Here is a 14,623-nt window from a genome sequence, read left to right on the forward strand (position 1 = left end):
TCAGCTTACTCTAGCAAATACCAGAGAAGCTGTCCAGCTTTGAATACTCCCAGCTCCTGGGTGTGCTGTGTACACACTGCAGCACAGGCAGAGCATGACAGACACGTGTTCCTTAGCTGGTCCAGGTTTACAGAAGGCACTGCATGTGCTGCAGGACGCAGTGCTGCAGGCCACAGAGCTGCTGAGGTCTTCTGCCATGCAGACAGCCAAGGATAACACATCCCACATGCTACAGTGGGGACCTACTCCACAGAGAGCAGCTGAAGGTGCTGCCAGAGCTGAAAAAGCAGCAGAGAAGGTGGAATGGAAATGAAAAGGTCATTTAAGTAGGAGGAGGTAAAGCACGGCAACACTTTCACTTCATTTTCAAAGGATTTGATTTTAATGCCCACAATCACGGCACAAAGTGTTGGGCAGCAACATGTGGGAAGTCTTTGGGGAGTTCTCCCCTTTTGAAGGCAGAAACAAGGCTGAGAAAGAGTCTTTATGATACAGGGAGAGCCACCTGAATTCACAATATTGAATGAGAATGTGAAAAATAATAATGATAACAGCCTGAAGGACTGAGCAGAACTTGGAAGCAATTCTAGGACACACACATGCAGCCTTTTTTTCCCATCAAATCTGAAGGCTGAAAAAGACCAAACAAAAGCAAAATACATGGAAAGATGGTTTAGGTGAATGATCTGAAATCCACTCTCTTTTGAGGCACCAGAAGCAGAAAGATTGCAGGCTGGAGAGAGTTCTATGCAGTGTTTCCATTGTCAGTCTGTCTGTAGTGGAAGAGACTCCTGGAGTCCAATTTTCCAGAGTATTTGAGAGCTTCAGCAAAAAGCTTTGTCACCTGTCAATACAAAGAGGAGGACTGAGCATTGCAAAGGCTGCATGACAGAGCCGGCTCCACACTTCTGCTCTGCCACCCTGAAACCTTCTGGTGCAGGTCCAGTCCTTGAGTTCATCCAAATCAATACCAATTTCAAGGTGGCTGGGCACAGGAGCTGACTCCAGCCCTCTAGAGCCTGAGTGTCCAGCTGCAGAGACGTAGATGTGCCCAGGCTTCCTTTGCAAGACAGCTCTGTCCCATGAGAGCTGTTGTTTCTGCTACAGCCCAAATGTAAAGAGAACCAGGGTTGTTTTCCTCTCTCAAACTCAGAGATTAAAACTCTACAATCCAAACAGTTCAGTGAAAGGCATCAAGCAGATGTGGTAATAAATTTTGGATGGGGACCCTTGTTGCGGTTGTCAGAAGGTGTTTTGCTAGTAGGCAAAGGATGCATCTGCAATTCCCCATCCCTGCTAATCATGTCTGGCCATTATCCTGTGAACCTTCAGCTTGTCATTCTCCCTGCCCTCCACTCACTCCAATCACAGCAGAAGATTTTGAACAGCTGGACATCAGTTCAAGTCACTGGGTTCCATGTCAGTGCCCACCAAAATCAGTGTGAGTTTGGCTGCTGTGCTTAATGAGAACCAGATGAGGCTCTTTTGTGACAGCCAAAGCCACTTGCAAAGGAAGGCAAGGTACTGCTGGCAGCAGGAGTCCCACTTTACATTACCTAATATCTGTTTCCCATCAGTGTGTGAAGGGCTTTGTCAGGAACTACAAACCAATCATGACTGGCAACTGGGACTGCAACAGGACAGGCAGCAATTCCACTTGGATGGCACTTCTGAACTGGACTGCCCCAAGGATCATTCAAGAAAGCACAGCTACATCCTGCTGTAAGGTTTAAGGACCATACCAGGATAATATTCCACTAAAAAGTGTTTCCCATGCCTAATTTAAAGATGTTACATGCAACCCTGTGTGAGGTGTTTGCTCTGAAGTGAAAATGATGCAGCAACAATTTCAGCTGCACAGTGCAGGACTCAGGACTATAGAATTTATATTTTTTTGTTTGGTTTGATTTGGCTTGTTTTTTTTTTACTCAGAGCAATGTCATTTTATATAGTAGCAAAAAGAAGGTATATTTAAACCACTGTGTTGTCATGATTTTCAGATACATTATCTGTAAGAGATAATGAGGCTCCAAACAGAGTGGAATCTATGGTCACAAGGGCTTAGAAGCTCTGAAGGCTCTCATGTTTAAGAGGAGAAAGAACAACATGGGAAGTACCTTGAAGTTAGTGAGCAGAGCAATGCCACTGTCAATAGCCATCCTTCGGATCACATAATTATCATGGACAAACCTGGTGTTGCTGTTGGGCAGGTTAATCACCAGATCTATTTTCCCATCCCTCAGCAGCCTGAAGAGACAATGCACAAGACAGAATGACAGTGTGTCCTTCCTAATAAAAACCTCAAATGAATAGCACAGGCAAGCAGCTAAACAACACTGAAAAATGTCATTTGAGCTTAGTCTTTGCTCAAGAAACAAGGGCTGAGGGGTTAAAGCACTAAGCTTTATTCAGGATTTTGGATTTATTTCAGTTCTAGTCAGCAGTGCAAAGCAATATTCAGCCTGGATACAGCTCAGCACAACTGAGATGTTTATTTAGCCTTTTAATGACAGCCAGTCATACCTCAGTTAAAGGCATGACTGACTATCATTTAAAGGTTAACTACTCAGATTTCATATATACTTGTATGAAAATATAACATGGAGCAATACATCTAAGCCATACTAAATAGGACTGTTCAATGAGATTTTCATTAAGCTGAAACCTCCCTGCTGTAGCAACTCCAGACAGAATCAGATAAACCAAAACTTTTGGATTTAATTCAAAGTCCCATTAAATCCTTGCCATTGATTTCAACAGGACCAGCAATTTGCCCCTTGCATTTGCTGTCCTGGATTTTAAACACACATTTAACAAGGTGGGTTGGTCTCTTACCTCCTGACTGAAGGGAGGCTCGGACTCTGGCTCTCCTGTGATGGCCACGCCACAGGATTTGCTGGGATGCCATTAGCATTGAGCCAGGCTGAGGTTGCTTCTGTGGCATAAAGCTGTCCCAGGAAGAAAAGGGATATTTACTATGTACTTCACAATACCAAAACTCTTCACTGAACTCATGTGGGCCTGACCCAACACACAGCCTTGTTGCAAGAGATGATTTTGGAGAGCATTTTTCATAAAAAGGTTGTCTCTCCATATAGAGAGACACACAGAGAACAGAACAACCTTCCCAACTTTCTATTATCTGTGATTTCCCAATGGATGATAGTCAGTGAATGGTAGTAGCACTTCCAGAAGCATTGAAGTGGCTTAGGAAAATCTAAATCCATGTGGCTTTCAGTAGGGCTTAAGTTCAATCACTTGTAATTTTTCCGCTATGTTTATTTCCTTTTTAATGCCTAGTGCTAAATTTTGAAAAGTAGAACTCTCACCAATCTTCTGTGGCTGTGCTGCTTTTCCATAGAGATATGGATGCAAAATAATACAGAGGAGTTACAAGAGTGATGTAAACATCACAAAGTTCATGCAGCTTGTGAGTATCACTGAAAATGTAGCACTATACAGATATACTCCACACAAAAGGCCTTCCCTTCCTTGTCTCCTGCCATACATGGCATCCCATTGGCATTCTTATTTCTTGGAGAAGCTGGGGGAGTGTATCATGCCATCTCAGCTGCAGGCTGATAGCAGAGCCAGGGTTGTTACTGCCCTCACAGCAGACCCATATGCTCAATTAAACAAATATAAAAACTTTTAATTGGGTGGTACCTGCTGACTTTACAGATCACTCAGCTAAAAACCCCATTGTACATTGAAAACACCCTTTTTTCTCTATCTCCAAAGAAACTCCAACAGTTCTGTAGCAGGCTGAGGACATTTGAGATTTTGAAAGCTCTCCAGCTTTAACTAAGTTGGACCACCTACCTTGAAGCCTTGCTCATGCAGTAGTTCTGCTACACTGAGGAATTTGGGGCGGAAGGACTTCTGAAAAAGGAAATTTTTTAGATATAGCACCGAAGGCAGGATTTGGAACTGTACATTTTTGGGCAACATGAAGCTCACCCACACTGTGCTAAGAGGCAAATACACCTTTCTGTGCTGAGTGTGTGCATGGAGAGAAATGTCTGCATGTGCATGTACAACACCATTCCCAAGAAAACTGTCTGGATCCTGAAGCCCAAGTGACTCTGAACTAAGACATATTGTGTCACATCAGAGTAAGTGTTCCCATACTAAGTCAGACTGCATCCATTAAAGATTTACTACTCTATATTAAATATCTGGGCAATTGCCTTCTCAAATACACCAACTAGAGTCTCCTCAGTTCTTAATTAAATATATTTTCAATCATTGCTCAAACACTTGTCTTCTCTTCTGGCAGATAACATATATGGATGGCTTTGGGTTGCCTGTGAGTGCTCTATTTGCACATTCACACAAATAAGAGCTTGTGCATGTGTGAGTTCATTTCTAAGTCCTGTGGGTATATGGAAATAGAGTCAGGAGCCTGGGATGCCATATTCCCATGAGGACCTGAATGCCTGACTTACAGCACCTTTGAAAGATTGTCTTACAATGCATATCCAGACTCAACATCATTTAGAAGGGTACAACCACCTCCTGTAGACATCTGCACTTGAACAAGCTGTTTTAGAGTAACAGGTGAGAGAAAGTATCAGCTTAAGTATCTTTGGGATGTTGAACAGCAATGCAAATATCAGATGCAACACATGCCCCTCTCACTCCCAAGGCAAGCCAAACCTTGCCTGGTCTGGTCTTACACACATTTGCAAGTAAGATTATTACAAGCTCTCTTGTTCCTGCTGGAGCTACTGATAGCTTAACCTTTATGGATGAGAGAGCAATATCCTGAAGGGTCAACAATTTCCTAAGAAGAAAAGGACTAAACAGGGCTTTTTTCCTGAGCACTCATTCTGAAAGCCAACTCATTCTGTACTTTAGCTGGAAAATATAAATATACAGTGTGACAGGGTTGGCAGCTTCCCAGTCAGAGAGAATGGTTCTGCCTTCTGGTCAGGGGTGCTGGCTTTCACAATAGCATTATAAACTTCTATCAAACATGTACTGAACACTTGTGACACATAAAACAGCCTCTCTATGAAAAGAAATTACAGCTGTCAGCTTGCATTGGAGCGCCCTCAGATTTACAAGCTGGCTGAAATAACCTGTGTAAGAAACCATTCGTTACTAAAGGTGAAAAGTACAAGCAGATTTACTTAGTCAAAGGTATTTATTGTAGGAGAATTGCAATTTTTTTTTCCTTTATCTGAAAAGTTCCATTTCTTATAACCCCTCATGTTTTCCAGCAAGCCTTGCAGTTTGTAAAGTACTACATCTTTAGCTCATTCAATACAGCTACATCGGTTCTCACTGAGATCCAGCTCAAAATGAAGCCAACCCATCTCCTGTGATAATCTTGAATTCTCTATCCAAATCCACAGTGGAGGATGCAAAAATTCTGGTATGTAAGGAACCAAGCCAGAAGGTTACCTTGAAACAACAGACTTGAAGTGCCAGGATTTAAAAATAAAATACTCTATATTAATGCTTTCTGCATCTTGTGGTCACTAGCATAAATGTAAGACAAATGCACTCCATCCCAGAGATATCATTGAACAGGCCCATCAGGAAAGAAAAAACCCTAACTTTTCAACTCCTTTTGCATAAAATATAAATTATTTAATGGCCGACTCAGGGTTTCAGCATCACAGATTTCTCCAGACTGTGGGAAGAGGTAGGTTATCAGCTCACATAAACTGGCAGAGTTTCATTTGTCTAACATGGAAGTCACACTCCATCTACCCTGGCAGAGCATCAGACCTCTCAGATCCTGGGGACCCCTGCCCTGTGCAGTGTCACTGAGTGCTCTCAGCTGAAGGACAACCAGCAGGCTCACAGTCCCCACCAGCTGCCCAGCCTGCCTTGTGCTGTCCCCTGGATGTCAAGGAGCACTCCCCTGCCTGACCTTGGGAGCTGCCTGAACTTGGCTTTCCACAGCTCAGCATGGCACCAGGAGGATTACCTCTGGAACTGCACACCAGTCTGGCAGCTCCCTACAAGGTGGGTTCATTGCCTGGGCATCCTGGGCTCAGTTTGGACTGCAGATCACAGCAGTACCATTTGACTCTTGATTTGCAAAACACCCCAGAAACATTTGCAAGGAAACCAAGATCTCCCTCTCTACTCCTGTTAACTACATCCATTTGACTTTTACCTTCAAGAAGGCACTGTCCTCTAACCTCAACATGATTAATAGCAAAGGTATAAATGTGCAGCATACCAAATCACTGAAATATGAGCCTAGCTGCTTTGGAGAGAAGCAGAATTCAAGACCATTTTGCTTCTTATTTCTCTCTCTGCAATAGATAAAAATCCAGTCTAAAAATCAGAGCAAGGTGCTAGTCATGAAGCAATGAAGCCTTCAAAATTGGGGCATGCTTTGAGCTCACCATCTACTGCAGGTGAATCACAGCATCTTCCTCAGAGACAACCAGGGGAGCTTGTGTGTGTACTCTGTGCACCAGAACAGGTTGCAGAAATCATCCTGTCATTTGAAAACACTTAGGGATGGTTGAGAGAGGCTATGTGCCATCTGTCCTTCTGAGACTCTGTTTCCCTGTGAGGATACCCCAATAATTTTGCCTGTACGAGGTAGGTGGGTTCATGTTTGTGATTGAAACAAGAACAGTGCTGGTGTTCACAGCCTGCCTGATGCCTCATTCCTTGTGCCTCTTATTTCTGCAGTGAGGAGCTCCTCTTTTTTCCAACCAAATACTCAAACACCACTTAGAGTCTACATGCCAGGTGAAGGTCAACATTTCAACCTTCCCTTCCCACAGGGCTTTATTTCCCCTCTGTTTCAAAGCAGACCATTGAAAAGTACATGGGTGACAATCTCCAGACTAGGGAGGGGGCAATACCTGGTTCTCAGAATCAACTTTATGCCTCTTGATTTGGACTTTAATTATAGAAGAAATATGCTGAGATGCAGAGAGATCTTCAAGCAATTGATCTGTTGTTTTTAAGTTTCTTTTGCAAGAAAATAAACTGTAAACCACTCATTAAAGACAGAATCTTATTACTTTTAAAAGGTTTGTGGAATTGAGCTTTGGGCTTTGTTTTATCTTTTCTTTTTCCCTTCTTTTTTTTTCTTAACACTTTTGTAGAAAGAACATTTGGCTCAGTTTAACAGCTACTGACACTGAACTTACATAAATGCTTTCTATAGCTAAAATGACTTTCTTTTCTGCCCATTCCACTTTAGCTGGTATCTGGAAAATACACTTAAATTTTAAACACTGGTCTCTCTCCTTTTTTCTCCTCCTGGCTTTGCTTTTCTCCTTTTTTAAATGCTGTTTTAAAATATGCAGTATATAGAGTAGACATACAGTACCAACTGCCCAGAGTTTCATACTGAACTTTTACATTTTATCTAGGTAGCAAGCAATTTTTCTGCTAATTAGAGGTAACTTTGAGCAACTGCCTCCATCCGCAGATATGTGTATATATGTTGACATTTAAGGACTCAGCAGTAATCCTTGTTAGCAGAAGTCATGTTCCTCTCTGGCCGCTTTTCACACATTTTCTTCACATCCTCTGCTGGCACAAATAGCCAAAGACATTTTTCACACCCCAGTTGTCTGACAGGAAAATTCATCTATTCTATGGTTTTGTTTTATCAGCTTTATACAATCATGTAGAGCATCAGCTTATTGCAAGCACAATGTGAAAATGGCAGGAAGCAATCAGATGGTTTTCTGGGGCCCAAGAACATTCCAGTTGTATTGGAAGTGCATGAATTTTTGAGGAACATACATACATTCCAAAGTTTACAAGTGTCTCTGATTTCAGCTCCTTATGCAGTCAGTAACTCTTCTTTGATAAAGAACCAAGACTTCTTTTCCTTTTCTGCCTAGCTCCCTGTTCACACACAACCTCCTTGCTGATCCAGGCCTGTGAAAAGGGCAGGGCTGTTCCTATGGAAAACCCATCTGGAATGTCCTCACATAAAGGCTCTTTGCAGAACCCATTGCACTGGAGAGCACTCCCATAATGACGTCATTCAAACTTTCTGTCACACTGAGCAACTGAACCCTAAAATCCAGGGGACCTGCCTCTTGGATGCATACTCTGCAATCTCTTTGAGGAGGTAGCTCTGGCAAAGTGTGGAAACCAGAAGCATCACTACTAAAATGTAACATTGGCTCTTTTCCAAGTTACTTCTGGCTCACAGGAGCTGTAAGGTAGGGAACAAGGCTGGTTGTGCACAGTCATCAAACAGGCAAAGGATTGATGGCAGAAAAGTGGGGGGCAGGGTGAAGACTTGTTGGAAATGATACAACTCCTAAATTTTTTAAGGAACTTCAGTCAGGGGTTTGTCTGCCTTTGACAAGGCGGGTAGGGAATTGGGGTTTCTCTTCAAAAGACTTCACCAGGGGTTTGAGTTTCACTGTGTGAGATCTGATGGGCTTCAATCAACAAAAAGAAGACTCCCAAGTTCTGAGAGTTTAACACCTACAGACTGGAAGTAGCCAGAAGATACAGAGGAGATAAATGGACATTAATAGACATTACACCCTGGTGTGGTTGGAGGCACCTGGTCTGGGAAAAGATTGATAAGAGAACCAAGAATGAGAACTAGATGAACATCAAAGGTGAAGGAATCAGTAACAAATAGAAGACTGGATAATAAAAATTGTGTAATGTAGAACCAATGAACAAGAATTTCTTGGGGGTTTTTATGTATAAATATGTGAAAAGTCTGGTAAAGAACTCTGTGTAATGGAATGATTTCCAACTGCACAATCTGGGCAAGTGTGGATGGAATTATTTCTATAGCACATCCTAGCCAGAATAAAAACATGGCCAGAATAAAGTACTGCCTGATTCTCATTAAAAGATGTCGTTGGAGAATTTCTTCTATTGCCACAGATTCAGTGGCAGACTGATGTCCTTTAACCCCTTGCCCCACTGCACTTGAGTACATTCCCATTGTGACTCCAGTGAGGAGAGGGATGTGACAGTGAGACCTGAGGAGGTGTCACAGCCCAACAGTTTACACCAATAACCAGCCCACAACACCCCAACAACATCAGCTTTTCTGCACTGTCAATGATGCTACAGCTCTGCTGGAAGGAAACTTGTGCCTTCATGGGGAAAGCCTAGCAGATCCAGCTTTGCAGCATGGAAACTGCCTCCCTGTATGGGAGGTTTGGAGGAGAATGGGTTTGAAAAGGGCAAGAGCAATGCACAGATGAAGGGAGCTCATATGATTGGAAGGTCACATGGCCAGGGCTCCCACTGGGAGGGAGCACAGAGGGAGCTCTGGACTCTGGTTGGGATGTTTCTCTGAACTGACCATCTACAGGTTTGTTCCCCCAGAAGCATCTCTTAGAGCTCTCTGATCCCAAGTCTCTGCTTGCAGCCATCCCCAAGGGCTTCCCACAGCAAACTTCTGGTTTTTCTACCTCCTCAGAGGGATTGCCTCTCAGATGCAGACTCTGCAGGTGCCCTGACTCCATGCTAGACTAAAGCTTGTATTTTAGGGTTTCAGTTCTTGCTGTCATCACTGAAAGTTGCACTGTGTGACAGAAAAAAACTTCTGTAGTTGCCAGTAGAAGCTATCAGGAGGCAGGGAGAAAACCCACCAGACCAGCCCTGTTGAATCCAGTAAAGATCTCCCCACGGTGTTTGCTCCTCACTGTCACATTGCACTTCAGGATGAAATGCAGAGAAACACATTTGAGCCATAAAGCCACATGAACGAAAGCAAGGCTAAAGCCACTGAGTTCCTCTGTGTTGGTCCTTTCTAAGCTTTGACTTTTAGGACTCACCTGGATTCCAATCAAAATTCCTTCCTTAGGAAATGTAAACCCTGTGGCAAGCAAAGCCTTCTGGAAGGCAGAGTACACGTCCTCCCCGAAGCATGCAACCTGCAGAAAGGCACAAAGAATGCATGAGGGGAAAACCAAAAACAACCCAAAAACATTGCTTTAAAAAGAAACAGGAATGACATTTGCAAAGAGGATCTTTTGTTTCTGTGTTAAAAGACTGCTTTGCAAGGGGCCTGCAGGCACAGGGAACAGAACAAATCAGAAAATCATTGCAGACAAATCCCACAATTTTAATGAAGCAATAATGGAGGAATAAGCAACACTTTTGTTTCAAACAGCACACCAAGGAGTAACAATTGATTCTACTAAGTTATTGGGATGCTGTACACAGCCTCTGCTCCAATGTTTGGGATTGCACTGCAAATTATTTAACATTATAGAAGGCTTAGACCCAGTGAGAGGCACGTTCCTCTGTGTGCCTGCAAACCAGGGTAAGGCAGTGTTTGTGCTCTCGTGTATTCCTGGCATTTCTTGTGAAGGAAAACCACAAGATATAAAGATGCTTTTCCATTAAAAGTCCACAGATTACCAAAATTCAAGTAAAATTTTAGTACTTACTTAAGAACAAAGCAATCAGGCCAATTCATAATAACTTATTTTAAATAAATTGTAATTCTAAAGAAATTTAGAATTTCTTTAAATTCTAATTTAAGAATTAGAATTTGGGAAGTTGAGGAAGAAACCAGCAAGAATCTTTTAGCAACTTTCCAGCATTCAGAACTGGATGTGGAGCTCGGGTGCTTACAGACTATTGTATGATAATTTTCTGAAAGAGCTCAACTGCATTCCTAAGCAAAATTTGGAATTCTGGTGACAAAAAGAGGAATGCATGAGCTTTTGTGAAAGTTTAAAAAGATGAAAACCAACCAAGCAACCTTCACTTTTTCTGGTCAGCTCCACACTTGTTGAAAAACAATCAGAAGCAGAAACTGTCACTGATTTTTCTCTGTGAAATAACAAATCTACCAACATATAGAGATGGGATAAAGGAGCTGATTGAGAATTGCTCTCCCATTTTCCTCTTATGGTCCTCCCCATCTCAGAGTGAGCCCTCACATTCATGGTCTCACCATGCTGAACAGAAAGCAGTATTTCATTAAAAATAAATTATGATTTGCCAGATGTACTGAAGTAAAAAAAAGAACAACTAAACAAACAAAAACCCCACAAGGGAAGGGATAAAAAAAGTCACGACAACATGATATATTCTATGTGTTTCTACATATTCTATATTCCTGGACTTTTTAGGGTGACAGACAGACCCTCCCTTGTAGGCTCTCCAGCCTGCCAGGAGAGGTTTATCCTTATGGCATGGTCCACAGCCACAATACTCAAAGGGACCCCAGCACTGTCTTCTCCTATTGTGGGAACCATGGCTTCCAGCAAAATAAATCTCTGCTAGACAGATGTGACAAATTCCAGCCCAGATAAAGTCATGTGTGTGAAAAATGTCTGTGAGGAATAACTGAGCTTTTTACCCAAAGCCAGTTATTATCCTTACTTCACTGTAAGAAAGACTTTCATAACTGTCACACTTTATGGCATTTGTGAATATGGATCTTTCCAACTCATAAAAGTTAATAATCCCTCCTTTATGACCATGGTAATCTCTAACTCTGTATAAAGCCCAGAAAAATAATTCTTGTCCCTAGTTACATTTTTATTCTTTTCTTGGTGAGGAGATTGTCTCTGTATTTTATTTTGTTCTGAAAATCAGGAAGTCACAGAAGTCACTTGACTTTTTTCTGCCCATTAACTATACTGAAAGGAAATCTTCTGTAGTACTGATTTCCACCATATTATGAAGAGCAAAATGAAGTCATTCTGGAGAGCTGTAGGAGACCCAAGGCTGTTCTTACTTTCTATCTGGGTACATTTCCATACTAAAATGGTAAGTGTTTCCTAATGAAAACAGCTCCTTTGGACACACCCAAGCTCACATCCAACAGAGCAGCCCAGGATCTGCCACCTGCCTAGCGATGGCACAGCAGGCTTGAGTCTGATCAAATTGCCTCAGTGTTTAATCACTTTCTAAGAGGGCATTCTGGCCCAGAAGAAGTTTTTTCTACTGCAACTCATTCAAGAAGTAACAGAGCACAATTTAAAGACCACTTGGGTGTATCCATGGACGCCCTTGATAGCTCAGCAATAACTCATGAAGAAACCTTTTGTTCTACATGAGTCAGGTGATATGGATGGAAACCTGTGCCTGTGAGGGTGCTGAGCATAGGCAGGAAGATGCCCAGCCCTGTGCCCTCACAGCATGCCATAACCACACCAGGAGACATTCCAGCAGCACCTCACAGCCTGGCTACACAGAGAATGGGGGCTGCCCACAATCCCTGCAGCCACCACATTTTATTGTCTCTTCCTTTCATTTTGCACCTCAGGACATGCCTTGATGGTTATCAGGTAACAAGAAAACACCACACATTTTTGCTGCCTTTAAGCAACTGGCACATCCCAAGACCAACCACTCATGCCCAGGGCTCTCCACGTCACTGCTGCAGCAAGTGTCCATGGGGCTTGGGAGCTGTCACCACCTGTTTTTCAGAAGCACATGAGTCATAAAACAGCCACCCAGAACCCAACAACTCTCAAATAAACTCATTTCAGGCTATCACACCAACCAAGTCCTACTCAGGGAGCTGCCATGCAGGTAAACAGGGACATCTAGTGGCTGGAAGAACTGGGTTTGCCAGGACATTGTGGGTTTTACAGCTAAGAAAGATGTTTTCAATTTTCTGAAGAAGCAACAGATGCCATCATGATTCAGGCAGTAATAAGATGACTTTCAACGATTCATGACATTTAAAGTCAACTTGCTTTTATCTTTTATCTAAGAGATACCTCCCCAGTAGAGGCCATTTCACACCGGAGAATAGGGTCAGCATCTCTCAGCCTGGACCAGGAAAACATTGGGGCCTGGTGAAAGAAAGAGGCAGGAGGGAGAAAGAATAAAAATTGGATCATTAAAAAAAAATATAAAAATTCCAGCTATGCTTGGAAGTGACACAGAAAGAGATGCGAATTTATCCAAAAAATGCAGTGGTCAAGGCTGATAAACAAAGAACTATTTGGCAAAGTAGTTCCCTCATCACTTTTATGATGGATTGGAACAAATACCCATCTATTCCACCAATAAATCAATCATCTAACTCTTGCATCCTGCTCACATTCCTTTGGTAGATTTTCAATCAGTGGTAGCCCACTGTCAGTATGATTTTAAGGACACATTTTTAAACAAAAAGACTGTGAAGCACTTCATTCATGGAACAAGGAGAGATACCATTGAATCAAGTTGGTTTTTCAGAGAATTATGTTATCCATTAAATGTTTCATTTGCAGAAATAAAACTATTCCACAAGAATGCATTTTTGGTACAAACAAGATGAAACTTCACAAATTATTTCATCTTTCCCCCCACCCCCCTCCAGAAATACACATTTGTAATTTTTTTTCTCTTTATATGCTAATGTTAAGTCCCCGATCACTGTTTATTATTATAATTGTTATTATAATTATCATCTGAGGACTTAGTTCACAGTTCCCTTGTCTCATTTTATCTTAAAATAAGAAACATGGAGGGGAGGGAGGAAAATAAAGTCTCTGTTAAAGAACCAATGACCACATGTAACAAACATTGAACCAATTTCTTACTACCAAGTAATTTTCTGGGAGGCTTCTCCACGTCTTCAATTACTAATGGCATTTGCATAAAGGCAGCAAGATTTCTGCTTAGAAACAAATCTATTTTAAAATTTGAAGCCATAATTCTGTCCCTGGAGGTCTCCAAGGGTAGCACTGAAGATAATACAGCTGCTACTTCATGACACCTAATACTGACCAATTAAAATGAGACAGGAGAAATTCAAAAGGTTTTTCAAAAAATGTCATGTGTCTTTGTGACTTTTAGATCAGTTCTGTGTCCACTTTAAGTAAAGAGAAAATTTTTACAGTGGCCAACTCAAGCAGAAATATGACAGTCAAGATGGATTATTTTAATACATTTAATACATGGATTATTGTAGTACATTGTCTTGAAAGGTAACAAGCAGCAAAGCCTTCCACCACCTCCCTAATTTTCATCTGCCATGAACATGAAAATGCATCATCAGGAGCAGATTCTGGTACTACAACTAAACCCTATTTAAAACTTAGTCATTCTCTACCTAGGATTTAATCTTGGTCAGGCCCTGATACTTGCACCAGTCTGGATGGAGACATGGCAAGACAGTATTTCAGTCACTAAAGCCTAAACAGTGGTCAGCTATGTTGACAAAGAAGAAAAGAGTTTTGTATCTTCTCTTAAGAACTGCTGAAGAAAAAAGATCCTGTGTCCATGCAAATACTACTAGCAATAAATTGTAAGAGGATAGAAAATATGATGCATGAATAACAACAAACAGGCTAAACTGGGATGTTTTTCAAAGTTTAGCGTTTCCAAAGGTGTTAGCAGGTTTTTATATTTGACAAATCCATGCAGAACGCAAGCAGTATAGAAAGCTTTGTAGGGAAGTTTCCAAGAATAAAGCTGGGTTTTCTGCTCTGTAGTGAGACAGGAGAGACAAAACTCTTTGCAGTTCAGCTAACAACAGTGCAGAAGCCCCAGGTCTAAATAGTAGAAATGGACAAAAATAAATTAGGCTCACAAAAAAAACAAAAACAAAAAAAACAAAAAAAAAAAAAAAAAAAAAAAAAAAAAAAAAAAAAAAAAACCACCCACACAAACTACCTCAAGTTTGCGCTTTGGATAATGCCTATCTGTGGCATCAAAATAAAATGTAAAGATATATCTATACTGGCTGGCT

At 41.6% G+C, this 14,623-nt stretch overlaps 1 protein-coding gene across 1 annotated transcript in view; it reads right to left on the bottom strand.

The window, feature by feature from the left end:
• Positions 1–385: 385 nt before the first annotated feature.
• CPS1 (carbamoyl-phosphate synthase 1) overlaps positions 386–14,623 on the bottom strand; it is a 92,849-nt gene continuing 78,611 nt past the window's right edge. Inside the window, exons 33-38 of the mRNA XM_053946993.1 lie at positions 12,663–12,737; positions 9,753–9,851; positions 3,823–3,882; positions 2,836–2,948; positions 2,118–2,247; positions 386–844 (exon numbers count right to left, since the gene is read on the bottom strand). Of these exons, the coding sequence (XP_053802968.1) occupies positions 746–844; positions 2,118–2,247; positions 2,836–2,948; positions 3,823–3,882; positions 9,753–9,851; positions 12,663–12,737 (576 nt within the window). The 3' untranslated portion in view covers positions 386–745. The remainder of the gene's footprint in view (positions 845–2,117; positions 2,248–2,835; positions 2,949–3,822; positions 3,883–9,752; positions 9,852–12,662; positions 12,738–14,623) is intronic.

The sequence above is a fragment of the Vidua chalybeata genome, chromosome 7 (assembly GCF_026979565.1).
Source record: "Vidua chalybeata isolate OUT-0048 chromosome 7, bVidCha1 merged haplotype, whole genome shotgun sequence".
Lineage (NCBI taxonomy): Eukaryota > Metazoa > Chordata > Aves > Passeriformes > Viduidae > Vidua > Vidua chalybeata.